The 13,675-nt window shown below is 51.2% G+C and overlaps 1 protein-coding gene across 2 annotated transcripts in view; it reads left to right on the top strand.

Moving 5' to 3' along the window:
• Window positions 1-13,675, top strand: part of neurl1aa (neuralized E3 ubiquitin protein ligase 1Aa) — a 38,660-nt gene that overhangs the window by 23,848 nt on the left and 1,137 nt on the right. For both annotated transcript variants that reach the window (XM_068596439.1, XM_068596438.1), the window contains exons 4-6: window positions 4,442-5,170; window positions 12,277-12,426; window positions 13,395-13,675. The exon at window positions 13,395-13,675 is cut by the window's right edge and continues 1,137 nt beyond it. In XM_068596439.1, coding sequence (XP_068452540.1) covers window positions 4,442-5,170; window positions 12,277-12,426; window positions 13,395-13,636 — 1,121 coding nt within the window. In that variant the 3' untranslated portion in view covers window positions 13,637-13,675. The remainder of the gene's footprint in view (window positions 1-4,441; window positions 5,171-12,276; window positions 12,427-13,394) is intronic.

Below are 13,675 nucleotides of genomic sequence, written 5' to 3'. Positions count from 1 at the left end.
GCTTTTTCAAACGCATTGGTAAATGTTCTCCGGTGCTTTCATTCATCTTTCTGTCCTGGAGGCAAACAACACATGCAGGCCTCCGTCTCCTCGGCCTTTGATGAATAAAGGAGCAGAAGAAGAACACGGCACACAAGCCAATAAGGCTTTGAAATGACTTCTCTTTGAAAAGTGAGCAAGGAAAAAGGAAAAGGGAGAGGATGTTAAAAAAAAGAATAAGAAAAAAGGAACATGAACCCTCAGAGAAGCTTTTTTTGGAAATGGCTGATAAAAAGATATTTTTGAAAGGAACCCTGGACTGAAGTGTGAGTGATGCTCACGGAGAAGTGGATCCGACCGACTGCAGCCTCCTCCCCCTCCTGACTTTACCGCTGTTCTCCCTCCATCTGCCGCCACGCTCCCTCAGCAGCTCTGGTCCTCCTGCATGTCCCAGAGGTCGTGCAACAAAGTCTGTCCGGTCCGCGATGCATTTCAGGATGGAGCGATGGGCAGCAGAGGAATCCGTCTCTGAGACCCGACGCATGCAGCTCTGTTTGATCCTGGAATTCAAATCCCCCAATAAGTGTGGGCGAGCGGGCCGGCGGCGGCTCGGCATCCCAATCAGTTGTGCGGCTGAGCGGTCAACATGCCGGCTGCTCTCTGAGAGCCTGAGCGCTCTCTCTCCGTCATCACAGGCCTCCCTGCAGGTCTCTCTCTGTCTAAAGAAATGGCATAAAACCAGGAAGTGACAGATTGAGCAGTTCACTGACGACTTGACGGCCACACTGTGTTCGTTCCCGCAGCTCGCCATCTTGGATATCTCCCAGCAGAGGACTGATGGCAAAGGAAATAGTATCTGAAACCCCAGCTGGCTGGTCTAGTCACCTGTTAGCCTCACAGCTAACTGCTGCGCGCTCCTGAGCGCTGAGGTGTTTAATGGTTGATTAGCAGCCAGAGGCGCCGTCCTCTCCGTTTATTGCCTTTCTGAAAAACCAATTAGCAGGATTCCAGGGCCAGCCTCCATCACGCGTGAACCACAGAGCATCGGTTCACGGCTGACACGACTTTTGAGGGAGCAGCGCTTCCGTGTTAGCTTCACGCCGCACACGGACTCATCATCCGTTACGCCGCTGGAAGGAGATGAAACACTGAGGGGGTCGCTGTCGTCTCCGGTTCAGTCGAACACGTCGCAGCGTGATTCCTGATGTCAGCCACTGTCTCTGTTGGTTAAGAGACGTCTATTCTCAGGTTAACCCAGAGCAGTGTTTCAGTTACCGCGTGGGGGTCTGGAGCGACTCGAGGGCCGATTTCAAAATGTGTAATTAATCCAAAAGTGACCCAGAATCCAAATGAACAGAACGCTGTCGTGTGATTTTATTTCATTTATTCTGCCACGGCTTTGTACTCAGGAAAAGGAGGAGTTAGCCTCATAAAGGGACACCAGACCCTAGCATTAAAGCTAGCATTAGCATAAGCATTAGCTTTGCTAGCATCCGCCGAAATCAGGTCCTCTAGCCACAGTGAGTTGTAGCATCGGAGCGTCCTCATGATGGCTTCTGTTTTTTCTTTCACCACGTGCACAAACTTCACTCTGAGGAAACAAACTGGCTCTTCATTCAACATCAGCTGCTTGTTTCCATCTCAGGATGGTGGATTCAGAGTTCCTGGAACAGAGCCCACACTGTTCCTGGTTCAGCCGGTATGATGTCCGTCACATCTCCCTCCGGCTCGTGTCCCTTTCTGCTGTGGGAGGAAACCAGAGGAGTGTAAAGCTAGTGGTCGGTGGCCTGTAACTGTGTGCAGACAGTCTGAAGGTGATGCAGTCTGAAGGTGATGCAGTCTGAAGGTGATGCAGTCTGAAGGTGATGCAGTCTAAAGGTGATGCAGTCTGAAGGTGATGCAGTCTAAAGGTGATGCAGTCTAAAGGTGATGCAGTCTAAAGGTGATGCAGACAGTCTAAAGGTGATGCAGTCTAAAGGTGATGCAGTCTGAAGGTGATGCAGTCTAAAGGTGATGCAGTCTGAAGGTGATGCAGACAGTCTGAAGGTGATGCAGTCTAAAGGTGATGCAGTCTAAAGGTGATGCAGTCTGAAGGTGATGCAGTCTAAAGGTGATGCAGTCTAAAGGTGATGCAGTCTGAAGGTGATGCAGTCTGAAGGTGATGCAGACAGTCTGGAGGTGATGCAGTCTGAAGGTGATGCAGTCTAAAGGTGATGCAGTCTGAAGGTGATGCAGTCTAAAGGTGATGCAGTCTGAAGGTGCTTTCATTCTGGATGTATCTCAACCAAATGCTCAGGAAGCTAACATGAACAATGGGACCTTTTCTGAGCTCATTAGCCAAAGTTAAAGGCCCGATAAAAAACAATTTGTCTGTAACGGTTTGTAAACACGACATTTACAGTTGGCTCCTCCTTCTGGGCTCGAGGGCACCAGAAGCCCCGCCCCCTGGCCAGGTGAAGGGCTCTCCGGAGGTAAAGGCCAACCTGAGACTCACTGAGTGTTGGTCAAAGGTACGATGTCATCATGATGCGTTCACATGTCATCTAGTAAAATGTAGTGTTGGTGAGAAACGTGAATGAATCCACTTACAGGAGATGTTTTCACAGCAACATAACATTACATTAAAGATGAATTATGATCTGTTTACACTGAACTCTGAGCCGACTGTGATACATCATTAAACTACTAATGCCAAGATTTATTTTAATCCATAGAAGTACAGTATTTTGTAATCGTTTGTTTTCATGAAGACTAAAACACTGATCTTCAGGTTGCTGGCAAAGCAAGAGGAGTCTGATCTTCATGGGCTCAGTGGGGCCTTCTGGTCCGGCTGCTCTCTGTGGAGTCCATGGCAGACTCAAAGTTCACAGGGTTGAACTTTTAACTTTAAATGTAGTCGACATAATTGAGGCTGAATATTGCTGCGTTTTTTTTATACCGCAGAAAAATAAATGTTGCAGTGTCGACGTTTGTTTTTACCAAACGTCATTTGTACATTCGCAGGAATGTCGCTCAGCGTGGAAGTAAAAGTCCTGAGAAGCAAAACATAATCATGATGTTTGGTCACAGTCATGTCAGTGACACAGACGTCCATCTCTCCACAGGAGGCAGCTGGTTGCTGTCGTTCATCCTCCATCATCCCTCCACCTCTTTGTCTCCTGTCTCCCTCCACCTCTTTGTCTCCTGTCTCTCCTCCACCTCTTTGTCTCCTGTCTCTCCTCCACCTCTTTGTCTCCTGTCTCTCCTCCACCTCTTTCTGTCTCCTCTCTCTCCTCCACCTCTTTGTCTCCTGTCTCTCCTCCACCTCTTTGTCTCCTGTCTCTCCTCCACCTCTTTCTGTCTCCTGTCTCTCCTCCACCTCTTTGTCTCCTGTCTCTCCTCCACCTCTTTGTCTCCTGTCTCTCCTCCACCTCTTTCTGTCTCTCCTCCACCTCTTTCAGTCTCCTGTCTCTCCTCCACCTCTTTCTGTCTCCTGTCTCTCCTCCACCTCTTGCTGGAGGTCTCTTCTGGCTGTGCTTCAGAGGTCGTGGTCTCCTCCTCTCTCCGTCTCATGTTCCTTCGCTCTGTCAGTCTTGTCTGTTGTGCACTTTGTCTGTTTTTGTCTGGATGCATTTTGGGGACAAATGAGTTTCCTCACTAAAGATTAATAAAGTTAATCTAATCTAATCTAATCCCATAGTAAGAGGGGTCTCTGTCAGGGCGGCGGGCTAATTTAACACCAGGCCCAGAGGGACACACACGCACACGCACACACACACACACACACACACACGCACACACACACACACACACATACACACTCAGAGGTGTTATTTTGAGCGGCGTGTCGAGGCGTAGCGTGCAACCTGAGGGCCGCTCATCAGTGGACTCGTGTGTGTGTGTGTGTGTGTGTGTGTGCGTGTGTGTGTGTGTGTGTGTGTGTGTGTGTGTGTGTGTGTGTGTGTGCATGTAGCACCACTCTTTCTATCAGAGACACATATTGGATGACATTAATGGCTCGCTGCAGAGTGATACTGTACTATGGATTGCAAGGAATGCAACCGACACAAACGCACACACACACACACACGCACACAAACATGCGCACGCACATCCACGCATCTGTTTCATTTAGTTTCAGTAAAGTCATTTGCTGCTCGCTGGCTGCCGCCGCGCAGCAGTTCCTTGTGTGTGTGCAGGTTCAGGACGACGTTAATGTCTCTACCTGTGGACAGACTGAGGAATCACAGCTCCGTCACGTTCAACCTGTGCAGCTCCAGTTAAATTACTCGCTCTTTTCTTCCTCCGGTATCTTGTTGTCAGACGAGCTGCAGATTCAGCTCTTCTGAGAATTGTTTGCTCGCAATTTAGGGATTCGTCTGACTGCAGACGCCGCTGCGTCGCGTCGGAGGCAAATTGCAACTCAGAGTGAAACACAGTGCGACCGTTATTAAAGTCTGTCTCCGTCTCCGTCTCTTTCCAGACAGCGAGGTTGTTCCTCCCGACTGCCTCCGCCCGCGCTCCTTCACCACGGTGCGCTCCTCTTCGCTCCGGCGGGAAGCCGACGACTCCCGGCTGTCCGTCAGCCTGTGCGACCTCAACCTGCAGCAGGACGACGGCAGCAACGGCCACAACCACTCCCACCGCCACGCCCTGCGGCTGGCCTCGGCCTCCTCGGCCTCCACCTGCCCCATTCCCCAGAACTCCCTGAACTCCCAGCAGTCCTCTCTGCTGCCGTCCGCCCTGGAGAGCGACCTCCACTTCCACCAGCTGCGCGGCGCCCACATCAAGACGCTGGACGAGCAGACGGTGGCGCGGTCCGAGCACGCGCGGGACGAGCGCACGCTGGTCTTCACCAACCGGCCGCTGCGCACCGGCGAGACCGTCTTCATCAAGGTCACCAAGTCCAGCCCGGCGCGCTCGGGCTCGTTGTCCTACGGCGTGACGTCCTGCGACCCGGCGGTGCTGCGCCCCAGCGACCTGCCCTACAACCCGGAGGCGCTGGTGGACAGGAAGGAGTTCTGGGCGGTGTGTCGGGTCCCGACGCCGCTCCAGAGCAGCGACATCCTGGGCTTCCTGGTCAACCAGGAGGGCGAGGTCATCCTCAGCCACAACGGCACCAACGTGGGCATGCAGGTGTGCGTGGACAACTCCCGCCCGCTCTGGATGTTCTTCGGCCTCCACGGGGCCGTGACTCAGCTGAGGATTCTGGGTAAGTGAGCGCCACATGAAGCCACATTAGACACTAGAGAGTTTGACCAAAATATGACAAAGTGCTGGATCGATGTCGCGTTCAAACCATGCAGGAGAGACAGCGGCGGTCAAAAGATGCTGAAGTCGAGAGTTCTCATTTGGCATCACGCTGAACATGACAAATATGCATTGATCCACAACGTTTGAGGAAGTTACAACTACATTTATGTGACGTCTTTTTTTCACCAACGATGTTGTGTATTTAATAACATCACTGTTGTTGTTTAATGTCGTTTGAAAAGAGTTCCACACTTCTCATAAAGCAACCAACAGCATCTCTCCGGTAGACTTTATAACTCTCTGCAATATAAATATCATATACGTTTAAACTGAGTATTTTTATTTCTTTCAATACTATCAACTGGTTTGTTTTAAACTCCCAAATATTGATATCAGCCTGAAAGAGCAGACCTCACTCTGTGTGATTTGTTTGTTTCCGAGCCGACACATCTCTGATGACATCATCAGGTTTATTTGCGAAGCTAAAAGCTAAAAAAGACAAAGGAAAGTATCCCGGATGGAAAGGTTTTTGTTGCATCGGCCTCCTGAGAGTCTTAAAGGGAGTAATGAGCGCTCTTTGGTTATTCGACCGCATGCTTCATCTTGTGAATAATCCCACTTGAAAGAGTAATTTATGGGGGGAAAACAATCCTTTTAGCCCAGCGAGGTGTCGCGGGTCAGGAAGCTACAGATCAGGATATCGATCTGCATTTGGCTGGACACGCGACTGCTGACACCTCTGAGCTATGAGCTGAATTCATTTACTTCCTGGGGTTGAAAATCTATCGGTGCTAAGTGTTGATCGCTCTGACAGGAAGCCAATGGAGGCGAACTAACCGCGCCTCTCCGTTTTGGAAAGTACAGCCGCGGGGGTCATGACGGACGCCCAGGGGGTCATGACATTTACAGACAGGAAGCCCCTCCAACCGTCAACCGGAGAGGGAAGCGGACGCTCCGTCACGACGCGGCGAGACTGGAAACAGGAAGTGTGAACAGAAGCTGAGGCGGCTCGACCTGCTCACAGCGGGGCTGACAAGACGCCTCAGCGGGGGGGCACTTTGCTGTCAGTGGTGTGCCAAGTGTACCGTGTGTGTGTGTGTGTGTGTGTGTGTGTGTGTGTGTGTGTGTGTGTGTGTCGTGGGGGCTGCAACACGCTGCGACTGACATTCTGAGTGACATTTGTTCCCACATCTGCCAAAGAAAGTCGGCAAAATCCTATTTATGCTAATTGCCGCACCATTTGAACGACAAGCTATCGTTGTGTGTGCTCACCCGGCGATGCAAAGGGCCGACAGCAACACGGCACACATGCAGAGAGGCTGTGCAGGCTGCCTTTTGTGATGCTGTGAGGAGGCACAAAGCTAAACCGGCCTTTCAGAGGTGTCTCGCGTGTTTGTCTGCGGAGGAAGAGGCGGCTATAAATACTGCGATTCCTCAGTGACAGCAGCGGAAAAGGAAAGCACAGGTTAAAAAAAGGTGAGAGAGGAACAACGGAAGTGTCTGCTTGACAGAGAGAGACGGACGCTGAAGACGTCCTCAGACCTTTCTGTTGTCAAAAGGATTTGAAGGTCAAGAGGAAGGTCACGAGAACCAACGCTTTGGTACCACGTCGGTGCCAAGACTCTGAGCCCGTGACGGCGTTTGAGGCTCGAGAAGAACAGACGTGAACACTGTGAACCACAAATCTGTGTTGAAATCTGCAGATGGAGAGCTAGCTAACGTTAGCGGTTAGCTGTTGGCAGTACAGCCCTGCTTGGCTAAATAACAGCGCTAACGGATATTGCTCACATTGAGTAACATTTAGATGTGTTCATGCTCGAGTCAGTAAGAATGAGTGTTGAGGGAAGTTACATTATAACCTCATCATCAGCTGCTTGTGTTGTCTCACGGAGACATCATCTGTTCCTCTGTACACATACATCACTTAAACCAGAGCGCCTCGGCGGCACAACAACACAGGAAACGCAGAACAATGGTCGGAGGCACATCTCCATCACCATCAGAGCGGATATGAGAGTTCCCACTGAGCAGTGAATCATCTTTACTTTCCAGCTGCTTTGAATTAGGAAGCATCTCTTATCTGGCTCCTGCAGCTCAGATCTGTTGCGTCATGTCGACCGACTGCAGAGCAATTTGGCTTTCAGTGCAGCTGAACGAGAGCCGTACCTTTACAGCTCGGCTCTCCCGGTGGCGTCTGCCTTCAGGACGGCAGCGAGCGGCAGTCGTCACAGAGCCTCTCACTTCTAACAAAGCGGGAAGTGATGGACCTTTCTCACAGGAACAAACCGATGCATCAGCTGAGCTCGGGTCAGCCGAGAGAGCTCGAACAGAGTGATGATGCTGATGAGATCAATAGTGCAGCAGTCTGTTAGCAGTCACTCTTCATCCTGGTCAACGCAAAGTCTTGCTTTGTCTTTGAACGATGCTGCTCGATGTGCATGTCTCAGTGTGATGAAATGTGTGTGTGTGTGTGTGTGTCACTGTGTCTCAGAGGCCATTTGCAGAACAAAGATCACAATCCATTGTGTGCTACACTGTCAGCAGCACTCTGAGCGTCACGCTGACCTTTAGCTGGATGCAAAAGGTGTTAAAATGCATCTTTTCACATGCGGGTGCAGGTCTGTGTTTCCTGAGCTCTGCATGCAACAGACACGTCTCATAGTTCCAGCAGCTCATTGACTGACGCCACGCACCATTCCCTCTGCTCTCTAAATGCGTGGCGTTAGTGTGTGGCGGGCCAGAGAGAGACGCCATCAGACGGCTGCGCTCTGAGACATTGAAGGAGTCTCGTGGTGTGGAAGCAGGAAGCAGGACGCAGTGACCCACCACACGTTTTACAGACTCCATTAAAATGTCAGCGCGCTCACGCTCGAGTGAAACGTCTCACCACCCACATCCTCGTGCAGAGGCCTCTCCTTCCTCTTCGCTCCTCTCTCCTCCCTCCTTGCTCTTCCCTCCTCTCCCCTCCCGCCTTTCTCCTCTCGCCTCTCTCCTGTCTCCTCCCTCCTTGCTCCTCCCTCCTCGCTCTTCCCTCCTTGCTCCTCCCTCCTCTCCCCTCCCCCCTTTCTCCTCTCGCCTCTCTCCTGTCTCCTCTCTCCTGTCTCCTCCCTCCTTGCTCCTCCCTCCTCCCTCCTCTCCCCTCCCCCATTCCTCCTCTCTCCTGTCTCCTCCCCAACACATCAATGTGGATGAAACGCCACTGAGGAGATGAAGACTAGAAACTGAAGGAGCTGACCTTTCACTGTTACCTCTACGAGCAGTGAAAACTGTATTTGCCTCCTCATCTGTGACTGATGTTCAACGGCGTCTTCCTTGGAGAATTCAGACAATAAATCCTACTTCTGAGACGCTGAAGCCTCTTCAGTTCATTCCTCCAGCAGGTGTTCCTCCTGCTTCGTCCTGCGTCGGAGCGTCTGGGTTCAACGTCACAGAGCTCCTGTTGGACTCAAGTGTCACGTGACTTCAACCAGCCGCACTCTGGAGGAGCCGCTTTATATTCACGGCGGCGTCCACATGCATCGCTGCTCGCATAGAAAAGATGAATTCACTGAGATCCAGTGAGGAGTGAGGGGTGCGAGTCCTTTTAAAGTTCAGAGACGTCTAACTGCACGCACTCCTCCATGTAAACAAGCGCTCGCTCGTGAGCGTGGAGGCAAACACACCCTCCTCCCCGCAGCCATGAAAGTGATTAACAGCTCAGGGATGGACGACCGGGTCCTCCCTTCCAAAACAGCTCTTTTGTCTCTGGAGATAATATCTCCCACCGCAGACCGAGGAGACTATTAACATTTTGTGCAGCAGGGTGAGCCGTGACCTTAAGCTGCTGTTCTCAGAGCTGCTGTCCGCTCATCCGTCTGAACACATGCACACAGCAAGAGCCTCATGAGTCCCTCAGAACAGAGCGCCACCCAATCCAAACGCTTGCTCGAGGTCCTTCCACTCGTCTCCTTTCCTTCTTTCTGGGGCGCGTTGAGTCTATAAATGTAACCCCTTCCCTCCCGGTAGGTTGTAACAAGTGACCCAAATCTGTGGCTGGCACGAGCCTGCGGGCTGCGATCCTGCTGCATGGCCGCCCGCCTCCCTCATCGCATGCTCTGCATACCGCCCATAGATGCTAAAGATGGACGCGCGGCTGAAGTCGTTAGCGGCAGAGACGTGGCGACAGGCCGGCAGCTGTTCACCAGGTCGGGTTGATGGATCAGAGCCGCCTCAGCTGCCCGGGGGGGGGGGGGGGGGGGGGGGGGGCTCGGCTGCCAGGGGATTAACAGAGAGAGAGGGACAAAGAGAGGGAGGGAAGATGAAGCGCTCGTGCTGCAGGGCGATCAGGCTCAAGTGATCCCATGAAAGGTGAAACATGAGCAGTGCAGCAGCACCTCGTGGAGTGACACAGTGCGAGCTTCCTCTCGCTGCTCAGATCTCCGTCAGCAGGCCTCAGTGTGCTGGAGTCACTGATGATGTCAGAGACAACTCACCGTATCCTCCTGCTGCGCTCTTTTGCGTTTTCCTACCAATGATCAGTGCTCCTGCAGTGTCTCGGCAACACAACTACTGTTTGAAATTAGACTGAAATCATAAAGAAGTACGAGCAGCACGTTATGATCCATATCTACATTCAGCACTGGAGGAAGTCAGAATGATGAGGGAGAGACGGGGTCGAGCTTAAACACACAGGACTTTCACCCAGGAGGCCGCTGGTCATGTCCCGTGTGAAGAGTTACGAGCGGTGATGTGTGCTCATCCACAACCACGAGGTCGCCGGTTCCATCCCCAGAGTGTGCATGTGGAAGTGCCTCTGAGCAACACCCTGAACTGCTCCTCTCTCACTAGTTTGGTTAGGACATCTCGTTTGTACAAACACACAAACTGTGAACCTTCACAGCGTTAACCACGTGTTTAACCTTTTGGAAACCGCGTGCGAAAATCCTCCCGCGTCCATTTTAAGTCCCAGCATGCCCCATTCAGACAATCTTTTGGCATAAAATACGTAATATTTTTCCATTTTTGACTGAAGCTCCTTCCTAACAGGACAAGTCTTTGTTTTATTGTGATTGTTGTTCAGGTTCTGATTCTTTAGGTCCTAATCTTTCCATAAAGGTCTTATTGACGCTCCAGGAGGCTTTTTGGGGAATCTGGCTCATATCATGCTGGATGTTCATAGTTACCATCAAAATATCTTTTAAAAGTGATTTTTTTGCAGATATACATTTTTTTACTAAGACTTTGCTGAACAAATACACACAATAAACACAAGTATTGGAGTTAATTTGGGGTTCTTACGACGACTCAAACAGGGAAAAGAGGTCTGAAGCAGCCTGACGTCTCCTCTGCTGCTTCTGGTCTCGTGTCTATTCATAGAGGACCCGTTGCATCACGTCACACACACACACACACACACACACACACACACACACACACACACACACACACACACACACACACACACACACACACCCTGAGAGGGAGCAGCGGGGCAACCCCCGGTATGCAAACCCAACACAGTGAGACTTGCCGCACAGCTGCTGAGGTGGAGACGCGACAACAAACACCGCCTCTCTTTACGAGCTGCTCATGCCTCGATCCGTCTGAAGCCCGGTCACTCGTTTATGGTTTGGCCCCGTTAGGAAAGTTGTTATCAGCTGTATTGATCAGACTGCGGGCGCAGTCGGCAGCACAGAGGGCTGCTGGGACATCGGTCATGGCGGTGCCGGTCAGTGTTGATGGCGGCTGCAGGAGGAGGAGACGACCCCCTGTGAAGCTTCCTGAAACAACGCAGCTCCTGAAATAGGACCGAGCAGCTGATTCTGATGCAGTTGTTGCTGCTATTTCCTGACAGCGAGCTTCAGGAAGGTAATTAAAGTAATCTGCAGCTACGCAGAGACGCAGCAAAGCATTTGATGGGAGTTCTTAGTTGGCGATTACACGCTCGCTCTGGCAGCTCATTTGCATATTAATTTGTTTGGTATTTTGGTGTCGCTGGCCGACCTGTGATGGTACAGGACGTTATTTAAGATGACCGAGCAGAACCCAAGTATAGTGACATCAGGAACCTCCAGCCGTACTCCAGCATCTGGATGAATGCAAGTCCCTGATGATGCTGTCAATTTGGGCGAAATGGGGCGTTTAAAGCTGCATTTATTCCTTTTTTTAATGTGATGTTATTAAAGCAGAACCGAGCTGCTAAGGCTAATGTGTTAGCAAAGAGACACATTAGCATTTAAATGGAGATGTGTTTGTGACCAGCGTTTCCTCCAACCTCCAGATCTGTGTTTGTCTCCCAACAACTGAGAGACGGCTGAACCAACTCTCTTCTCTTCACTCGCCAGCTGACGGACAGAAATGAGTCCACGACCCAAACGAGAGCGAGCGATTGACCCCTTTTCACTCTGCGCGCAGTCGATTCATCCATTGCTCATATGGAGATATTGATGAGCGCCGCTTCAAGGTTCAAGGTCACATGTCTGTGACTTTGAGCGTCGACTGTCATCTGGCAGCCTGGAACAGCTCGACCGGTCTGTCGAGCGTTTCAACATGTGTTGTCTGAACTTGTTCTCTAAATTCACATTTGTTCCTCCGACCGCCTGGAGGGAGAACGCAGAACGGATGGACTGCTTTAAACTCTCTCTAATACTAGTAAAAGTACAAGGAGTGATGAATATGAGCACACTGATAGAGCAATATGTGTGAGCAGTCCTCTGTTTTTAAAGCGGATCGTTTTCTGGTTTATTGGATGTATTTCTTTAGTGGACCAAATAAGAAACAAAAGAAAAACCATTAAGACCTTTTAGCTGTGATGTCTCGTGCCTCCATGCCCTTCATACTACACTCTATAAGTCATGATGAACCTGCTTAGAGAGCTCTCATGGATGCTTCCTGCTCCTCCAGCGCGCTCAGACCTCATTTCCTTCTCTGCTCCTTGTAGTTGCATCCTGTCACCTTGTCATCAGCCTGCGTTCAGATCACATTCTGACTCTTAGTTCAGTCACCAGTAACGTCTCTGAGACGACCTGCTGGTGTCTGAAGTAGTTTGAGTTCAAACCTCTCATCTCCTCCCTTCCTCTCCACTAGGTTCCACTCACCTCGGGGATCCGGGGGCCTCGTCGGGCCCCAGCTCGCCCTCCTCCTCTCCGCAGACGCCCAGCGCCCTGGGCAGCGGCAGCTCCGACCCGGTGCTGAACGGAGGCCTGTGCTCCGCCGCGTACTGCAGCTCACTGGGAGGTAGGTGCAGCCGGGCAGGAGGAGAAGCTCAGCGTCCGTCTCCCCACAGGGGGCCGGCGTGGAGGCCATGACGGGACGGTGAGCAGATGTCCTCCTGCAGCACATAGGAACAATCGCCGGCCGTCATGGTCCCACTGCGGCCGCCGCTGCAGCTGCGTGTCAGGACGTGTTTGGTCACATAGGCTGTTATGTAAATGAGATGGACGCCATGTGTGTTTTTAATCATCCGCACACGGTCGGCAGTTAGTTTCAGCTCATTCACTCTGATGGACGTGGTTTTCCTGTGAGCTAGTTACTTGTTGGATAGAAGGAGCTACTGGATCTCAAATGTAGTAAAAGTGTGCTGAAGATATGCGGTGGAGTTGTTTTCATCACCTGCTCCTGGTGGAGGCTGGCAGCCAGCGGTCAGCTGACATGCTGACAGCTGACCGCTGCTGCTGCCAGCAGCTCACTCAAAGAAGAAATGCATGTTTCCATTTAGTTGTTGATTCTGTAAATTTATTAAGCTAGGAGCCTAGCTAACTGCTAACTAGAAGATGAGGCTAGCTAACTAGAAGAAGAGGCTAGCTAACTAGAAGATGAGGCTAGCTAACTGCTAACAAGAAGATGAGGTTAGCTAACAAGAAGAAGAGGCTAGCTAACTAGAAGATGAGGCTAGCTAACTGCTAACAAGAAGAAGAGGCTAGCTAACTAGAAGAAGAGGCTAGCTAACTAAAAGATGAGGCTAGCTAACTGCTAACTAGAAAATGAGGCAAGCTAACTGCTAACTAGAAGATGTTAATCCCTCCTGCAAAGCTCTGATTTATGACTGTAGTTCTGTATCTTAGCGTCATAACTCACACCAGTTACGTAACAAAGTGACTTATTTTAGTTTCTTGGTTTCTGAACAGCCGTCAACGAGCACAACGTTCATTTTGATTATTTTTTTGTGGCTGAGATGAGAACATTTCATTTCAATGTCTCCACAGGAACGTCCCCAAATTCACCGGTCAGCCTCCCCAAGTCCCCGACGTTCCCGACGGGCCGCGGGCCGTGGCCCGACGAGTGCTCCATCTGCTACGAGAACAGCGTGGACACCGTCATCTACGCCTGCGGACACATGTGTCTGTGCTACACCTGCGGCCTCAAACTCAAGAAGATGTCCAACGCCTGCTGCCCCATCTGCAGGAGGCAGATCAAAGACATCATCAAGACCTACCGCAGCACGTAGGCCGCCGGACGGACGCCCAGGACCGCCAGACCTCGAGAA

The sequence above is a fragment of the Clinocottus analis genome, unplaced genomic scaffold (assembly GCF_023055335.1).
Source record: "Clinocottus analis isolate CAN_PGR_092001 unplaced genomic scaffold, fCliAna1.0.p SCAF_37, whole genome shotgun sequence".
Lineage (NCBI taxonomy): Eukaryota > Metazoa > Chordata > Actinopteri > Perciformes > Cottidae > Clinocottus > Clinocottus analis.
This window is presented reverse-complemented; position numbering and strand designations above follow the sequence as displayed.